The sequence below is a fragment of the Eleginops maclovinus genome, chromosome 11, assembly GCF_036324505.1.
Source record: "Eleginops maclovinus isolate JMC-PN-2008 ecotype Puerto Natales chromosome 11, JC_Emac_rtc_rv5, whole genome shotgun sequence".
NCBI lineage: Eukaryota > Metazoa > Chordata > Actinopteri > Perciformes > Eleginopidae > Eleginops > Eleginops maclovinus.
The window spans coordinates 1,072,469-1,091,961 of NC_086359.1; the positions used below are offsets into that span (position 1 = coordinate 1,072,469).

The following is a 19,493-nucleotide window of genomic DNA, read 5'->3' on the forward strand; positions in this document are numbered from 1 at the left end:
ATAATAATAATAATAATAACAATAATAATAATAATAATAATAATAATAATAATAATAATAATAATAACAATAATAATAATGCATACTATGAAAGAGGCAAACACTGACCAGATATCATCAGCAACACGAGTGTGTGTTTAAAAACATGCTCGTCTCGACAAAGTGCCGTGAACGTGTGAAGGATGAGGATATAATAAATAAAATCCCCCCCCATCTGGGTCCATTATTGCAGAAGAGGAGGGTTTAAGACAGCGCTGTAGAAAAAGAGTTCGTTAAGCCCTCGTTAAGCAGGAGCTCGTGGTGTGTTCAGGTGCTCTCTGTTTATCAGAGTTCTGGAGTTTCAGTGAACGCCTGCAGAACCACCGTCTGTCCTCCCCCTCCCCTCCCCCCCTCCTCCTCCCATTACTCCCATGTTCTGTCTCACCTTTGACCCCTCAGACCTGCTCCTCTCTAAAAACCTGGTGTTTCCTCTGTGGAACCAAAGTCCTGAGCTGTGATGTGCACAATTCTATCTAAAGCTGTTAAAATGATTAAGACTCGTTTTGCAGGAAAGTCTGTTTTCAGACTCAAATATGGAGGTGTAAAATCAATACACCTGAATATCTTTGTCTTTGAGAGACTGGGCTGGACATTTGGACAGTTTTCTGACGTGTTATCAGAGGTGGAAGAAGTATGCATTTTTAAGAGTAAAAGATGCCGATACTTAATTGTACAAATTCTGTTACAAATAAAAGTCCTGCTTTCAAAATCTAAAGTAAAACTACAGAATGATTAGCATCAAAGTATTTTTTTGAAGAACATTTGAGTGTCTAACCTTCACTACAAAAGACTTGGACAGGATTGAAGGAGATTTTCAATACATTATCAAATAAGTTACTTATTATTATTACTAAAAATAAAGTGTGTGTGGTTTCCTGTGTCTCAGATAATGCTCAGACTTTTACTGGAGGGAACAGGATTAAAAACAAAGCGGATCGGGTTTTAAAGTGTAAATAAAAATACTTTTGAGTAAACTCACTCGTCGCCCCCGGGGGAAACACCAAGTTTTTAGCTCACCCTCCCTCTCCTCCTCTATCCTTTTTTCTACACTATTTTTCCTCACCCACAGGCAGACAGGCAGGAGCGTCTCGTCCAATCAGCAGCATCCGTAAGGGTCACATGCCGGTGGAGGCCAATCCCATGCCGGCAGCTTTGCCCATGCACGGCAGACCCTGAGCGCCGGACTTCGGGAACTCATGCGTCACAACGCGTCCGTTCTCCCCGGAGACTCCGCCCCCCCGTCCTCCTCCATAACCCCCTCCTCCTCCTCCCCCGAGGTTGGAGCTCATGGCGGCATCAATGAGCTCCTGCAGGAAGAGAACATGTAGAGATTAAAACTGAAACTCTGTATTTTTTATTTCATAACAGTTTTTAAATAAGTATTTGTTCCTGGTCTGCAAAGCCCCCCCCCCCCCCGGAACGCCTCCATTGGACTCCTTTGTTTACCTCCGGAACATAGTGACATCACTCTTGAACACTTGCGCTTCCATTACCTAGCGCTCCAACACATTGTACATGATAGACTAAGGGGCGGGACATCTCTAAGTGGGTGACCATTCAGAACACAGCCGGCCAGCTAACCAATCAGAGCAGACCGGGCTCTGGTTTCAGACAGAGGGTGAAATGAGGTGCTGCAGCACAGGCAGGATGAGAGAAAGAGCTGTCTGAACACTAAAGCATGGAGACATGGAGACATGTCCCAGGAGAGACTCTACACACGAAGAATTCGGTATCTTTTCAAATTTCATTTTTTCCTCATCATTTGACTTTTTGTCAGAACTCGAATTTTTCCCTGAATTTCACTTCTGGCCTTCTTCCTTAGAACTTCCCTCTTTCGTTCTCAGTATGAGAAAAATAAAGAGCTTTTTGAACATTAAAGCATGTCCCAGTAGAGACACTAAATCAAAACTAAACTACCAATACCAATAAGAGAGTGGCTTAAATGTTTATAGATGCCAATCATTTTAATCAACATGTAGTTTGAAGCCCCTTTAAACACCTCAATTAGCCACAAATCAACAACGATATCTGACTTCCTGTTTGGGAGTGATGCAGCCCACACCAGCGCCTGATGTTAAAGTATTTTACTTTATTTGTTGTTAAGACTCCTGAGTCTTGCTCTGTCGTGATATCTGATTGGACTACAAGGCAGGGGGGGGATTGTCAGACTTCATATCATGCTAAAGTGAAAACCCGTCATGTTGAGATCCCGTCTCACCTTCATCCTGCGGGACTCGATGCGTGACTTGTAGCAGAACTCGACCAGCGCGACCAGCATGGCGAGGCCGAGTCCTCCAATCAAGATGTAGAAGACGCCGGCCACGTTGCTCAGACTGAGCGCGCTCGTCTTGTCCTATCAGAGCAGAGGGGCGGGGTCAGGCAGAGCCATTCAGGGTGCAGACAGCCATGACATCATCAAAATCCCCCAAAGATGAAAAACTAATAACAACTTTTCTAATAAAAAAACTAAAATCATTTTTCAAAGGCTGTGATAGAGAGGCTGCAGACGTGGATCAGTAAAGGGACACTCCTCTACACTGGATTGTGTTTGATATTTTATTGCTTAACTATATTAAAGTTATGTAGTTATTCCAACTCTCCTTAAATATGACGACAACTTGGTGGTTGATTAATAAACAACTACAATTGTTGTTGTGCATATAATGCTTTTATTACAGTGTACAAATAATGTACATAAGTATATAATACTACTACAACTAATACGGTCATGATCCTGGTTTCCTGTCTGTCATGTCTTTGTGTTTTATTTTGAAATGTTTCCCCCTCTTGGTTCATGTTAAGTTTCACTTCCTGTCTGTGTTTCCCTCCTGTGCCTGATAGCCATTGTGTTCACCTGTTGCCCCTGTGTGTCTCCTCCCCCTTCCAGCTGTCTCTCGCCTTCTGATTACCCATGTGTATTTAGTCCCTGTTTCCCTTTTGTCTGGTGTTCAGTCGTTGTCGTTTCCTACCTTATCCTGTACCTGTTACCTGTCTGCTCCTGTTCCCAGTGTCCCTGTATCCCCTGTTTAGTGTTGGTGTGGTTATTTTTGGTTGAAAGTACAGCTTTAATTTAAATAAAGCTCGCCTTTTGTTTGGACCCATACCTGCCTCCCTTTTGTTTTACTGCACTTGGGTCCTGTTTCCCCAACCCCTGACAGATACTAATAATAATTAACAGTATTCTAGTGTTGCTCCTAAGGTGCATTTTGGGAAAAATATATATCCAGTCACCGAGCTTTAAGAGCTCTTTGTCCATTAAAACGGGGCAGAGACTCATGGGTAATATTTTGAGAAGTTTGTGAAGTGCTCTTTCAGTTTCCATCTCGTACTGAGGATATATTACCGTCTTTACTGCCTCAAATCACAGCCGTTGACAAACCATATATCTAAATTTAATTCATGCAACTTCATGCACAAAAATGCAAACAAAGTGAGGGGAAACAAAGAAGAACATTTCTGCTGAGTTAAAGAAAAGTTACTTATCTACCGGTTCACATTATATTCACAGTATGAAATACAAACCTCCGTCTAATCAAATGATATAAACATAAATAAAACCCTTCTTTGAAAAACTGGGATTTTGTTCTTTAGTTTCTGGTTGTTTTTCTGCATCATGCGTCACTTGTTGTTGTGGGCGGGACTTAGCCCCTCATCCAATTGCATGCAGCCTGTTCAAAAAGAGGCGGGGACAGCACTCATAGTGGGCGGGGCCTCTCTTCAACAGGAAGTGATGTAGAGTGTTGGGGAGAACCTATCAGAGAGCTTTCCTCTCCAAACTGTCATGTTTAGCCTCGGCCAATCAGGCGCTCTGTTTTATACTACAGACGGTTCAAAGCCGGAATGAAATTGAACCATTTTTAAGAATCAGCAGCGGAAACACATCAAGGTACACAAAAAAACTTTTTGATAATGTTCTGAAATGTATTTTACTGTAGTTCCTGTAGTGTCATTGTGTACTTCCTGTAGTGTCATTGTGTACTTCCTGTAGTGTCATTGTGTAGTATAGTGTCATTGTGTACTTCCTGTAGTGTCATTGTGTAGTATAGTGTCATTGTGTACTTCCTGTAGTGTCATTGTGTAGTTCCTGTAGTGTCATTGTGTACTTCCTGTAGTGTCATTGTGTAGTTCCTGTAGTGTCATTGTGTACTTCCTGTAGTGTCATTGTGTAGTTCCTGTAGTGTCATTGTGTACTTCCTGTAGTGTCATTGTGTTTCTTCTGATTTATCTATCTTGTACTTCCAGGTAGTTGACTTTTCAATAGTTCCCTGTAAATACTTTTTTTTAAGTTTCTCGTTTAGTTTTCTAAATACATGTTAGATTGTATTCCTATATTTTAAAATCTGCACTATGTTGAGTTTTCATGTCTGTTTCCACTGCACGGTTTTCTTTTCATACATCTTTCAGTAGCATTTGCAACACTTGAATTCCCGACGACTACTTTACTGTCATTTATTTGTGTAAAACAAATTAATATCTACAAAAAGTCTTGATTGTCCACATTTTACAATTTAAGGTCAATCAGTTACTGAAAAAATAGGGAGGCAAAGATTTTAAAAAAAGAATAACGTTAATTTGGTGATTTCTTGACAGCAGCTTCAGTCTGACGGACAGACTGATAACGGTCTGCCGCACGGCCAGTTCAGAAACAGGAGGTACATGACAGATTGGAGACAAAAGTGTGTGTGTGTGTGTGGGGAGAAGGAGGAGGGGGGTAAAGCTGTGGTCTGTAGCTTCAATCTCATCAAGGGTTGGTGAGCAGCTACAAACAGACAGTCAGGAAAATATCTTTGCAGTTTTTTTAAATCTGACTTTTTACATCTGACGTGAACAAAAAATAAATCTGGAGCTTCTCTTCGGCCAGATTGGGACGCAGATTGGCTTCTCTCGACCAAAAATCTCCAAGTTGCAAGGTTGTCTTAAATGTAAAATACATAAGGACGCATAGAAAGGAAGTTCTGATTAAAAGTGATGTAAAAAGTCACATTTTCCAGCACGGTCTGTCTGTCCGCGGCTGCTTCACAGTGCTGACCACAGAACATTCTGGAGAACAGAAGGAAAGCTGAGCAGAGAAAAGCCTCTGAAGGAATCTGATGTGCAGACATGAAAACCTCTTATCTGGGAGAACGTCTGCTCCGTCAGAATGAGCTGAAGCCCGGCTCATTTTTCTCATCAATCTGCACAATTTTATCTGAGGGCACGCAGAGTTTAGAAGAAGTTTTGTCGGAGCAAAGTTCATAAACTGAGCTCGGGTTCAAGCACACACTAAAGTCAGGAGGTTCTCACACGTTATCAGGAGAGTTAATGATTGATTTTTCCTCCCGCTCTTCAGAAGGGTCAGCTGAACAGCAGTGTTACACTCGGAAAACAAAACCTTTTTCAACAAAACAACGTTCACTCATTTTAAAGCCAGGATATTAATTTGCATTTCAAAATTTGGTAAACATTTTTATTTTCTACTTTTTACTCAACTGTTAGACTTCCAAAGTAAATATGATGCGACCCGGGCCCCAGGCATCTCAGATATAGGCTCTCCTGGGACCTCTGGCACCGGGTGATCTGTTGCTTTTATTCATCTCGACTGCACTATGCCACTAGCAGCAGATGGTTAGCTTAGCTTAGCACAAAGACTGGAAACAGGGGGGAACTGCTAGCCTGATTCTGTCTAAATTTAACAAAATGATACAGGTTTTAACGGCTGTCAAGAAGTTAACTCAGAGTTTCATGATCTGGAGTTAAACATCTTCAAGAGTTCCTCATCATTGTGTCTAACATCTCTCTATAAATACTGGAACATTTCCAATTAAGTACAAAATAACAATTCACATCTGTCTGGAAAGAGGAACCATTACTATGTTCTTCTTTCTTTTAAATAACAGGATCCGTAGAACTCAGAAACTAGAGTTGATTGAGGGTCACTTGGACCAAAAGAACTTCCAATCTGCACGAAAAAGAAACCTGTGAACAACGTTTTCTTTTCAGAGTGTACTTGCTGTAGTTCGAGGGTTTTGGGGGTGTGGGTCTGATGGGGTAAGGTGGGTGGGGGTGGGGGTAAACCAACACATGACCTCGGGACCAGGCCGAACATCCTCCAGAACTGACCTTTCTGCCGGAGTCCTTGTGTCCACACTCCCCTTTGTCATACCACCATTTGTTTTTCAACTTGTCTAAGATGGCTTGTTCATTGAGCTTCAGTACTGCTAGGTTTACTGGGATTCTTCAAAGAACCATGGGAGGAAGGGAGGGGGAGGGAGGGGGGTGGAAATAACATAAATAACATTATGCACCTCCATGTTATCTTATGTTATTGTTAAAGAGCTGCTGCGGCTACAGCAGCTCTAAAGATCTTATCAAAACTGGCATTTTCAGAACAGATGTTTCGGTACGCTACAGAGAACACCTCAACAACAACAGAAAGAAAAACAAAGAACGTCACACAGAAAACTTCTAAATGTCAGCGTAAAAGTGATATGCGTTAATACTCCATCTAGCTTGCTTTGGCCTGACTCCCTACGCGCGAGATGTGTATTACTATATCACTTTGGGTAACCGGCAAGAGCAGAAAACACTCCGGGAAACTGCATCAGTCCACTGGCTGACAACAGGAAACATGTCGTCTGTGGAAGAGAGACGTAGGAGGACTGCTGTAGTTTCACTTTTTGGGGGATGGAGTCAAAACTGTCCAAATATAGGGAAGAGGTCAGATGATCAGAGGGGGCGTTTTACCTGGATTATCCTGCTTTACTGTCAGCTTCCTCTCCATGTACAGACTTTGCTGTACGAATACTATGTTGTGTTGTGGTTAAAAATGAAGTGACTACTCTTTTAAAGATGATGTTTGTAAGCTTGGTTTCTTTGAAATCTGTATCAAATGACTCTAAATCCTGTTTCCTGATGGAAAGCTATCTACTCGTTTGCTTGTAAAGGACACCACGGTTTAGTTTCCCCTGGTGCCGTCCGGAGTGTTTTTACGCCTGGTATTTGAGCGGTGGGTTGTTGCCGGTTACCCCGGTGTGGCATTGCCTGTCGTTACCCGTTGTGGGTTACGGTGATCTGACCTTGGAGTCCCCTCCCCCGGTGCCGCACTCTCCCTTGTCATACCACCATCTGTTTTTCAATTTGTCCAACAGGCCCTGCTCGTTCAGTTTTAAAACTGCCAAGTTAACAGGGTTTCTACGGGGATGATGGTGATGGGGGACAGAAGGGAACTACGTGTTAATGAACCATAGTGAAGACAGCAACATCAGTACAGGAGGCTACTTACGACAGGCATGGTCATATCTTAGTCACCTTAAAGCCCCGCTCTTCAACCCAGACGTTGGTAAAATGCTGTTCCCCTTCAGTTTGATGTTGTGCGTGTAGTTTTAGTGTGAAAGACTCACTGAGCTTAAACACTTTCTGTGCCAGGAGCATTCAGGCGTCCGATGAAAGCCCACAGACGATAGGTTTATAGGTTAACCAAAATAATTCAAAGACTGCATTTCCATTCTTGGGTCCAGCCAGTTTGAAATCCCCATAAACCTGATTGAGGGAATCTTTCCAATGGAGAGGAACAAGACGAATTGTCGAAAGTTTGACATGTGACATGTGTTGCCTGAGCCATAGGTAGACAATAAGGGTTAGATTCTTGCCCACTATGATCCTGAAGGGACTGGGGATCATACTACTGAGCCTCTGATTGGTAGAATGACTGCCAATCAAGAGCACCACATTATATTCATCATAAGAAAACACCAAGATGGGTTACAAGAATTGGTATTGTTTCAGGAAGAGCACCACCGTTTTCTGATCGCTTCATTCAAGATTACATTTGGTTAAGGATCCAAACTCACAGGCTGGTCCAAACATATGAATTGATTTAAGAAGTGGGCTTATTATCACATGCACACTGTGTAATGTATGTTTAGATATATATTTAAGAAGTACGATATGAGAAAAGCAAACATTTTGAATTTGCTGAGGGTCAATTAGGAATGGACAACGGTGTTGGCCCCCGGCCTGAGTTTGGACAGCCCTCGTCTAAAGGGTCCTTGGTGGTGACGATGGCACTGAGCTATTTTGTAAAGACGCAATCTTGGTTCTGACCAAATTAAGAAGTTAGACTGTGGATAAAAGTGGAGACTACACATACGTTTGGTTCCAAGTTGAAGTGAAATTTCAGAAAACGTACTTACTTTCAATGTTGCACTCAATGGTGTCAATAGCAACTCAGTTTTTGGAACTCAAAATGTTCCCGACGAGGGAGCAACTCTATTTGTTTCCTGGTCAGATCAGCTTTTGGAGAGCTAACATTTACAGATCTAACTCATGATGTAGAACTGAGTATTGGGCGAGGGTGAATAACGTCGTTCACATGATAAGGGCTCCGCTGGTTTGTGAGCCCAGTGATCAGCTGAAGGTTCCTCATGTTCCCAGCTCTCTGTGAGGCGTACAGGTGAAGGGAACCAACATCTTATTATGGTCTGGGTTGAAAAGCAGCAAATGCATCCTACTTCTGACTACTGCGCAGCAACCGTGGACTTGCATTAAAATACATTCATGACCTGATAAATAAAGAGGAACAACAGTAACAAGTATTGTTGATGTGTTTACAGTTTATAATTCTGTGCAGTAGATGTTAATACATACTACAATAGACATGTTTCCTGCTGTTCACCTTCACATACCAGTGCTGATTAAAGCTAGAGAGGCAGACGGTGCTTTTACAGAAAGTAAATGGACCATAACAATAAAGCAATAATGGTTATGATGACGGACACAGCAAGAGAAGAGTTTTGTTCTAAAGTGACGTATTTTTTGTAATCAATCAATGGGAAATTGTAACGTCATTTTGGAACAGACCTCTCAAAACGACAGACGTGGAGGAACAGTCTTTTAAAGGGGAACTTCTGGATGTTTCAACCCCTTGTGTCTGATGGTACGTTCACACCGGACGCGAAACATCTGCATGGCTCTAATCGCTAGAGTTTAACTCACATCAATCAGACAAGACGCGCTGGCGGGGGGCGCGGGGCTTATATCGATGTAAATATGGTAGATACCAACGACAACAAAAAGGGAATAAAGGGATTCTGAGTCTGATTCTAAAAATGCATATTTTCCTAATGTTGTGTTTTCTGAATGGAGATCATCATACAGACAGATAAAGAGCAGCGGCTCCGTCTCCATGCCCTACACAGTCTGTGGTTTGTACATTTGCAAGTCTACTTATGTTTGCTTTCCCTCAGATTCTATAAAGGAGGTTCCATAATTAGAGGACAATTTAGACATCAACCTTTGTTTTTTTGTTTTATAATTTGCTGTTATGTATTTTTTGTTGTTAGATGTTTTAGTTAGACTAAAAATAAGTTTGTTTTATTTTTTCATTTTAGATAAACATTCAATTTGACTTAAAATCATACATTTAACTGCAGAAACTAAACCTTGTCACTGTAATTGCTGTAAGTATTGTGTAGTAACAGGGGTGCAAATCTATGCTAATGTTAGCCTTCCCCTCAGGATTAAGGCTAGCTGCAGAACGTAAAGCTACCTTACTTTGATCCACTCTGTTGCTTGGGGAAGTTTTGTTCTGAAATCGTGCAGGATCTCCACATGTCGTCTGCAATATTTCAGATTGCTCTACGATATGTTGTCTGTCTTCCAAAACAACAAACTATGACAGCACCGGGCTGCTCAACTCTCCCACTATCTTTCAGAAGATATTCGGCTCCCTGTCCATAACGTTGTCAGAGCCAGTGGCAACATCAGACCCTTTTAGTTGACTTACATTACTAAGAAGGATTTCATTAGCGTCTGTCTTCTCTCTCAGTGCTGTGTTGGAGGAGGGTTGATTCATACCAGAGTTTCCCTTTAAGTGAGCAGAGCTGATGGAGCTGTTGACTGGATCTGGTCAGCTGTTAGTACTGAGAGGAACCCAGAGGCAGGGAACAGAGTCTGTTCAGATGAAACTAGTGATCTGTGTAACGCTGATTATCCAATATGCTCAGCATTGGGGGCTTTAACCCAACTGTGTTGCTAGGCAACTGCTCAAAAATACTGGTGAGTAACTTTGTGATTTACAATCTGCCATCAGAAGCTCTTATTCATTTCCTTTCAACAAACCAAAAAACAACATTTGACGACGAAGGCAGAAAGCCAATTTGCTCGGTTCTGTTTTGCTCCGCTGATTGATATTGCTTTTAATTACAGCACATACATTATTATTACATTCAGCTTTCACTAATCTCATCTGTGGAGCTCATTTCCGTTCTCCGGCTCGGGGTTCGTCTGTAAAATGCTGACGTGAAGCGGAGAGAAAGAGAACAAGACGTTCTGATGAAACATGGACAGAGAAGGACGTGACCTGCTGTCAGATAAACATTTAAAAACCACCTGAGGATATTCCTGTCCCAGCAGGGTTTAGATCGTTGCTGTAGCTTTCAGAGAACAACCTGCTTTAAACTGGAGGCTCGAGTGGTGTCTTCAATTTGCAGTTAATTCTTCCTTCAAGGGTGGTCTTTGTACATGAACTATACAATATATACCTTCTAAATTAGCCTCTCCAGGTTCTTGCCTCTTGTTGGGATGAACCTGATTGGCCGTATATCAATCATGAGAAGAGTGTGATCTCTATTGGTGCAAAACTGATCGGGATGTTGTAGTTTACCTCAGAAAATGTACCACACACTTTGCTTATGAAAAACTATAAATCCGAGTTTGAAATGTGCCATCAAACATGACAAGAGGCAACAAGAAGACACTCATTTCCTATCATATAGTAAGGATCCTAAAGAGAAAAAGGATGGAAACAACTCGCTCCATATTTGACGACGATTTTACACATTTATAAAAAATACACATTTTATCTGACAGCAGCAATGCTCACGGAGGGAGGAGGGAGGGATGGATGGAGGGATGGAGGAGGATGGATGGAGGGATGGATGGAGGGAGGAGGGATGGATGGATAGATGGATAGATAGATAGACAGACAGATATGCTGTGTTGTTGTTAGCAGTCAGACAGGCAGTACTGATGACCACAGACAGGTAGACGGGCCCACAGAGACACTGAGACAGACAGAGAGACACACATATAGACAAAGGACAAACACAAAAGAGAGAGACAAGACAGACAGAGAGACAGATTAAGAGACTGACAGTCAGACAGACAGGAAGACAGACAGACACAGAGACAGTTATCTACACCTCAAACTGACCCTCAGTTCTGGGAGGGTCGGTTTAAGGATTTCAGTTTGTTGTCAAAGCGAGAGTCTGGATGAACTGTTCGACCGTTCTCTGCAGAGGTGTGGACTAGACTCAACTTGACAAAATCAAATAAAGCCTTGACTTGGTTATTGTCCTCTAACCCTGAAGAATAAGATGTGTGCCACAAATCAATTATTTTACTGAGCCAACTAACGCGATACATTCCCCAGAAGTCGTCGTTGGAGCCGACAGCAGCCCAACAGGTCTCAGGACAGAAACAGGAAAACGTAGTTGAATAGTTTGCAAAACATTTGTTGATATTGACCTTAAATCTGGGCCAGAGTGGATTGGATGGAGAGAATAACCCTTGATACATTGAGGCGCGTCTGAATCACAGGACATGACTGGTACTTCAAAACCTGTAATACATTTAGCTGAAAGCGCCTATGTACTTTTATTGGTCTGAATCCAATAAATACATTTCTCCAGGTACATGTTTATTTAAAAAACTTCTTCAACAAGCTGACGTCGATTTCTGTGTAAAACATATTAGGGCTGCGTACATTTTAACTCACTTTATCATATATAAACATATTAAAATGATCATGGTGGGGTTTTTACGAGGATCTGAACCAAACAACGGGTTTTATTAAGTATGTAGGACACCATTAGTAGGCTGGGGTATCTCTGCCACTATATTGCAGTAGTCTATAGTTCGATTTTCCTAAAACCAGTCAACAGAACCTTTAATATCAAACCTCTTATATATCAGGCAACACCCTACCCTTTCCTGTCGGTCTGTTTCTTCACAGTTAAAGGTCGTGGAATAAACTATGTGCTTTTACTGAGTCTCTGCTCTGGGTCTTGAGGGTCAGGTCTTTTTGCTTTTATCAAGTCGAGCCCAAACCTCTGCACGCCAGACCTGCTGTTCGATCCCACGACTCTGGCATGTTCTAAGACAATGTTTAAAATCTGTAAATGTGTTTGAGTTCATGCAACCAATCCTGTTTTAGGAACACATCATATAGGCATTCATTTAAACCAATTCCTGAGAGGATAATAATATTAAACAATTGTTTCGATGACGCAGATGGTACGCTTAGTCTAAAGGTTGTCCTGATTCCCACAGACACACACAACAGGACGTTGACCCCACAGACTGTGAGTTTACCTGAGGGCCGAGCCTTTGGGTGTTGCTACCCCGTAACCTTTGGAGTCCAGGTTTCCCCCGACCTTCATGGTGTCGCAGGGCTTCCTCTGCTCGATGTACTCGTTCATGGATGATTCCAGCAGGTAGGCGTACTTCCCCTTCGACTTGCGGACCCGGCTTACACCCTCGTTGGTGTTCTTCACGAACACGGTGGGGTCTGCGCTGCGCATGTACGACCACATCTTCTCGAAGACGGCGATCTTTGACCTCTGAAGTAGGATGAGATAGTGGAGATAAAAACTGATTAACAAATGTACCACGATCTGCCGACGCTGAACACATCATAACACATAAAACTTGGAGAGTCAAACATCTGGATAGGAGTTCCAACGTTGTGTGTCCTCACCCTGAAGAACTCTTTGGTGGAGCCTCCGTCCAGCGTCCCGTAGGCGATCTCCGTCTGCTTGGCCAGGTCCTCGGAGCCCTCGATGGGTGACACCATCCGCTCCACGGTGAGGAAGGCAGCCAGGTTGGCGGTGTAGGACGAGATGATGATGAGGGTGAAGAACCACCAGACGCCCCCCACGATCCGACCGGACAGAGACCTGAGGAGAGGAAGATGTTCAGGTGTATATCAGTATGTAAGTCTCTACTTTAAAGAGTCCTCTCCTGCTGATGTTCAGGTGTATATCAGTATGTAAAGTCTCTACTTTAAAGAGTCCTCTCCTGCTGATGTTCAGGTGTATATCAGTATGTAAAGTCTCTACTTTAAAGAGTCCTCTCCTGCTGATGTTCAGGTGTATATCAGTATGTAGAGTCTCTACTTTAAAGAGTCCTCTCCTGCTGATGTTCAGGTGTATATCAGTATGTAGAGTCTCTACTTTAAAGAGTCCTCTCCTGCTGATGTTCAGGTGTATATCAGTATGTAGAGTCTCTACTTTAAAGAGTCCTCTCCTGCTGATGTTCAGGTGTATATCAGTATGTAGAGTCTCTACTTTAAAGAGTCCTCTCCTGCTGATGTTCAGGTGTATATCAGTATGTAGAGTCTCTACATTAAAGAGTCCTCTCCTGCTGATGTTCAGGTGTATATCAGTATGTAGTGTCTCTACTTTAAAGAGTCCTCTCCTGCTGATGTTCAGGTGTATATCAGTATGTAGAGTCTCTACATTAAAGAGTCCTCTCCTGCTGATGTTCAGGTGTATATCAGTATGTAGTGTCTCTACTTTAAAGAGTCCTCTCCTGCTGATGTTCAGGTGTATATCAGTATGTAGAGTCTCTACTTTAAAGAGTCCTCTCCTGCTGATGTTCAGGTGTATATCAGTATGTAGTGTCTCTACTTTAAAGAGTCCTCTCCTGCTGATGTTCAGGTGTATATCAGTATGTAGAGTCTCTACTTTAAAGAGTCCTCTCCTGCTGATGTTCAGGTGTATATCAGTATGTAGTGTCTCTACTTTAAAGAGTCCTCTCCTGCTGATGTTCAGGTGTATATCAGTATGTAGAGTCTCTACTTTAAAGAGTCCTCTCCCGCTGATGTTCAGCGGCCTCTGAACAGATATAAAAGTGGAATTGTTGTTATTAATAGCAGCTTAAAGAGAATAGAGGAAATGATGTGTTTTCAGAAAAAAAACATTCTGTAAATGTGTTCAACCCTTTCCTATTTCATACATGTTGAAACTCAAACATTGCTATAATGAGGAAAACACACATATATTGACATCCTTATACATGTACACATACACACACACACACACATAGATGGGGAATAGAAACAGCTTCAGGCGCTCACACAGCGGTAACATACAACAGGACCCGGCAGCATGTCACATTACATGTTAGCTTCATGATAACGTGTGTGTGTGTGTGTGTGTGTGTGTGTGTGTGTGTGTGTGTGTGTGTGTGTGTGTGTGTGTGTGTGTGTGTGTGTGATGATATGTCTGAATGAATAAGTTCTATAGATCTCTAGTGGTATGTTTTTGTGTGTGCGTATCTCTCTGCTTGTGTCAGGACTGTTGTGTGTTAAGATTTCAGTTAGCTTAGCTTAGCATCAACACTGGCTCAGAGACAAACACACTTTAGATTCATCTTTAATTCATGTTACAGTTTGTTATAGCATGTTTGGTGTCAGAGATTGTAATCCTTATGTTCTGAGTGTAAAGTATTCTAGTAATATTATTGGTATGATGTATATAAATATAAGACTATAGTTCAGATCTTAAACCTTCACATATTTTTTAATTATACATGTTGGTAAAGCTTTCTATGAGAGGGCCTCATACCAAACAACATCATGGTGAATTCAGCTCAAATGCCAAAACATAACTTAAAAGCTGGACAAATAAAAAACCTCTCTGACCACAGAGGAAATATCTGAGGGTTGTACCTGGGGGAGATGTCACAGCCCTGCTGCATGAAGGCGCCCAGAGAGAACCACAGCGAGTTGAAGATCCCAAAGTCGTTGGTGTATTCAGGAGACTCCTTCTCCTTTTCCTTCTGCTGGCTCTGGTTCTGAGACTGGGAGAACCCTGAGGAACACAAGGAGAACATCACCCGAGAACCAGGACAGACACTGGGAGACGATCAGGATTCATGTGAGAAATAATACAATAAGGAAGAGGAGGAAGAGGAAGAGAGAAGAAGAAGAAGAAGAGAAGAAGAAGAAGAAGAAGAAGAAGAAGAAGAAGAAGAAGAAGAAGAAGAAGAAGAAGAAGAAGAAGAAACAAAGTAGGAAGAGGAGGGGAAGGAGGAGGAGGAGGATGATGAATATACCTGGAGAGTGAGTGAGCTCAGAGGAGGAGGTGGGCAGCGCTCGTCGTGAGGAAGAAGAGGGCAGAGTTTCATCTTCGTCGTCAGAGTCTTCACCTTTCCACTCGTAGGGGCTGAAGCGACTCACCTGAGACACAGGAGAGAGTCATGTAGTAAGGTATCAGCAGTATCATGTGTTCGCAGCACCAGAACCCGGGCTCCTCACCAGGAACAGAACCACGCTGACCCCGATGTAGGCGAACACAATGCACATCCAGATCTCGTATGCCAGCGGGTCCAGGAAGGAGAACACGCCGGGTTTGGACTTGATGGGTTTCTTGATCATGATGGAGATCCCCAGAGACATGAAGGGCTTCGTGAAGTCGATCACCTGCTCCCTCACCAGGGTGATGGTGAGGGGGGCCACCGCTACGTCCGCCTTCTGCAGGGACAGGGAGGGGGGACAGGTAACAACACACACCTGAGAGGTTCCTCAGGTAACACACACTCCTGAGAGGTTCCTTAGGTAACACACACACCTGAGAGGTTCCTCAGGTAACACACACACACCTGAGAGGTTCCTTAGGTAACACACACACCTGAGAGGTTCCTCAGGTAACACACACTCCTGAGAGGTTCCTCAGGTAACACACACACACCTGAGAGGTTCCTTAGGTAACACACACACCTGAGAGGTTCCTCAGGTAACACACACACACCTGAGAGGTTCCTTAGGTAACACACACACCTGAGAGGTTCCTCAGGTAACACACACTCCTGAGAGGTTCCTCAGGTAACACACACACACCTGAGAGGTTCCTTAGGTAACACACACACCTGAGAGGTTCCTCAGGTAACACACACACCTGAGAGGTTCCTCAGGTAACAACACACACCTGAGAGGTTTACTTTAAACAAGGTGTATGGAAGCCCACACATGTTTGAAGTTTAGAGTGAACTATTTGTTTGTCCATAAAATTTTGTTTTGCCACATATGAAAAGAATAACAAAGTTTTCCCAGACAAAAGAAACATATATTTTAAGTTTTGGTTAAAAAAAATTATAATAAAACAAAAAAATTCAAAAAATAAAATGAAATAAAAATAGTTTCCGTACCGTTTTCAACATTTAAGATTTGATACAGTGAAAATACAGCTTCCTCAGATTGATTCAAGAATATTTGGGAAAGTATTGCCATGTGAAATTAAAACAGTTTCTAACATTTGTAATTCCTTCTTGGTTTGTTTGTTATTGTAGTTCTCATTTTGGCCACAAGGGGCTGAAGTGCACAACTACTCCATCGTTAATGTGAAAAACAGGGGGGAGCGTTCACAAATTCCCTGTTTAACAGTAAAACCTGACAGAGAAATAAGATGGTGATTTTCTTTTTGCTTGTTGTTTCAAAGCTAATTTCAGGACAGTTTACACATTTTTTTTTGTATATTTTTGAGTATTTTATTATTGTACTTTACTATGTGAGATCCATCCTCACGTATTATCTTGTCTCAGTGTCGTCGTCCCCACTCACCCCGTACACCAGCTCTCCCACCATGCCATTCCACATCGTGGTTTCGGCGTCTCGGGCTCCGTACTTGCTGTCCCCCACCAGCTCCAGGCGGTAAACGAAGCCCACGTGTTTGGCGATCTCGGCGGCCAGTTCTGCGCAGTAACCCTCGTAGCGCTCATTCCCCTCGTACTGCTCGTGGTTCTTCTTCAGCATCATGTAGGGGGCCTCCTGCACGGAGAGCCAGGCGTTACTTTTAACAACAGCTTTAATCACGTCACGTGTTCCCGGTCCTACCAGGATGATGCCTACGACGTCCGGTCGGTAGGTCCGGTTCTGCAGAACTCAGTGCCTTCTTTACTGTGTATATGACTTAAAAACAGGGGAAATAAATACAGTCTTTTCCTAATTACCCTCCTTTGTCAAGTCATCTGCAAAAACACAAGTGAAAATTGTTGCCAGGAGAACAATAATGAAGTTTTACCAGTTAAAGGAGAGTTTCTGTCCCAGTATTTAATAAATCAAATCAAATCAACTTTATTTATAAAGCCCTTTGAAAACAGCCGCAGCTGAAACAAAGTGCTGCACATGGATGAAAACACATAGCACAATAACAATATCAAAACAACAAGACCAATGAAACAAATACAGAAACAGAGTCTCATGCTGGGTTAAAAGCCAAGGAATAGAGATGGGTTTTAAGAGGAGTTTTAAAAATGGGCAGTGAAGGGGCTTGTCTAATGTGCAATGGGAGGTCATTCCACAGTTTAGGACCGGCAGCGGAAAAGGCTCTATCCCCTCTGAGCTTCTGTTTAGGCCTCGGTACCTCCAGGAGCAGCTGATCAGCTGACGTGAGGCACCGGGCAGGAGTGTAAGGATGGAGCAGCTCAGAGAGGTAAGACGGGGCGAGACCATTTAAAGATTTAAAAACAAATAAAAGAATCTTAAAATGGTCTCTAAAACACACAGGCAGTACATAGCCACAATAAGGTGAGAAGAGAACGTGTTTCCAGGGAAGACAGGACGGTGTTTGGTGTTGTGATACTAATTCCAGCCACACAAGGGCAGCTAAGGTAACAACACACACCTGGATCATGAAGGGATCGGTGGCGTTACTTTAACCAACACGCTCGGGTGTAATCACATGACGTGTTCCCGCTCTTACCAGGATGGTGGTGATGACGTAGGTCCGGTTCTGCAGGCCGTGGAACTCCTCCGGGATCGGCTTCCGGACGGCCGTGCTCACGTAGCCCTGCCTCTCGTTCCAGTAGCCGATCTGAACACATCAGGTAATCCGGTCGCGATAGCAACGTCACACTTAGATTTGAGACTGCTAGTAAAGGACTTGTAAGAGTACATAAAGATGATTAAACAGACTTAAAAAGGCTTATTTTAAGCTTAAGCACTTCAGGATTATTGGTCCTGATGGTGTCTTTGGATAAAACCTGTCCGCTAAAGCAAGGTTTTTAAATTGTGGTTTCTCTACTTTTACTAAATCCTAATGCCTCCTCCTCCCTGGAGGGGAGCAGAGCGCTGACAGTCTGCAGGTTTTAGCGCTGCAGCAGCTGATTCCACAGATTATCTTTAATCAGAGGAGCGGGAGCTAATTATTGAAACCAGCTGACTACAGTGAATCCTCCACACGGCAGCTCCGTCAGAGAGGGTGGAAGCAGCCTCACCTGTTGGGGCGTGGTGAGGCCCAGCTCCATCACCCTCAGAGAGAAGTTAGTGCGCTGACCCCGCTCATCGAACTGCACACGACCCGTCAGACCCTCCAGACGCACCTGCACACACACACAACAACATTTCTATAATGAGGAAAACACACTGAAAACACACATATATTGACATCCTTATACATGTACAAACACACACACACACACACACACACACACACACACACATATGTTTTTCTGTACATTTCTGTGTATTCGCTGACCTGTTGCACAGCCCACTTGATTGAGGTTACTTGAAGTATTTTTCTGTATATGTTCCTGTGTATTTATGCGTATATCTTAGTATGTCCGTGTATTTTTCTACTGCTGTGTATTTACCGACCTGTTGTCGGGCCCTCTGCATGTCTGTGCGTGTACTAGTGGGTATAAGTGTGTATTTGTATGTATTTCTGACCTGCTGCAGGGCCCTCTGGATGTCAATGCCCTGTCCCCAGGGGGCGGGGGGGTTAGCGAGACACTCCCCGGCGTTCCCACGGCGCGAGATGTCGATGCGTTGCCGCCGCAGGTTCTGGAAGGCGGCGGCCATGACGGTGACGCCGTCGTAGGTCAGAGCCCCGGTGTACTGAGGGAGGGGGAAACGTAATCATCACTGTTATTATGAAACTGATGCTGTTCATGGTCGGATTTTTATCTGTGAAAGAGGAACTACGGTTCAAGAAAAAAAGTAAAGAAAAAAAGTAATGTTTCAAGATTTAATGTGAAAAAGTTCCAATGTTTATTGAAGGAAATTAAGCTTTCAAGAAAAAAAGGTCATTTTATTTGAAGAAAGAAGTTGGAAAAATAATGAAATATATTTTAAAACTTGTGTTTTATTTACTGGAGAAAAAATGTGTAATATAATGCTAATATTTAGAGAAGAGTTTTGAAATATTTCAAGATGAAAAAGTGTGTGTGTGTGTGTACCCTGAGTCTCCTGCGGGGCAGTTTCAGGTCTTTGCTGTCGAACTCCAGCCAGTCTTTGTCGACCTTCTCCACGGCTGGATCAGATCGGTTCATCAGCTGGAAGCCCGTAACGTTGGCACCGAGCTTCTGAAACTCTGTCATGTTCAGGTCCAGGAAGCCCTGAACACACACACACACACACACACACACACACACACACACACACACACACACACACGCTCAACATTAGCCACCTTTAG

The 19,493-nt window shown here is 43.0% G+C and overlaps 1 protein-coding gene across 1 annotated transcript in view; it reads right to left on the minus strand.

Annotated features, from left to right (window-relative positions):
- Positions 1 to 411: 411 nt before the first annotated feature.
- LOC134872383 (glutamate receptor 1-like) overlaps positions 412 to 19,493 on the minus strand; it is a 50,318-nt gene continuing 31,236 nt past the window's right edge. Inside the window, exons 6-18 of the mRNA XM_063895668.1 lie at positions 19,255 to 19,413; positions 18,746 to 18,913; positions 18,295 to 18,399; positions 17,781 to 17,891; positions 16,640 to 16,846; positions 15,338 to 15,553; positions 15,136 to 15,259; positions 14,750 to 14,891; positions 12,776 to 12,974; positions 12,391 to 12,638; positions 7,095 to 7,209; positions 2,258 to 2,392; positions 412 to 1,346 (exon numbers count right to left, since the gene is read on the minus strand). Coding sequence (XP_063751738.1) covers positions 1,155 to 1,346; positions 2,258 to 2,392; positions 7,095 to 7,209; positions 12,391 to 12,638; positions 12,776 to 12,974; positions 14,750 to 14,891; positions 15,136 to 15,259; positions 15,338 to 15,553; positions 16,640 to 16,846; positions 17,781 to 17,891; positions 18,295 to 18,399; positions 18,746 to 18,913; positions 19,255 to 19,413 — 2,121 coding nt within the window. The 3' untranslated portion in view covers positions 412 to 1,154. The remainder of the gene's footprint in view (positions 1,347 to 2,257; positions 2,393 to 7,094; positions 7,210 to 12,390; positions 12,639 to 12,775; positions 12,975 to 14,749; positions 14,892 to 15,135; positions 15,260 to 15,337; positions 15,554 to 16,639; positions 16,847 to 17,780; positions 17,892 to 18,294; positions 18,400 to 18,745; positions 18,914 to 19,254; positions 19,414 to 19,493) is intronic.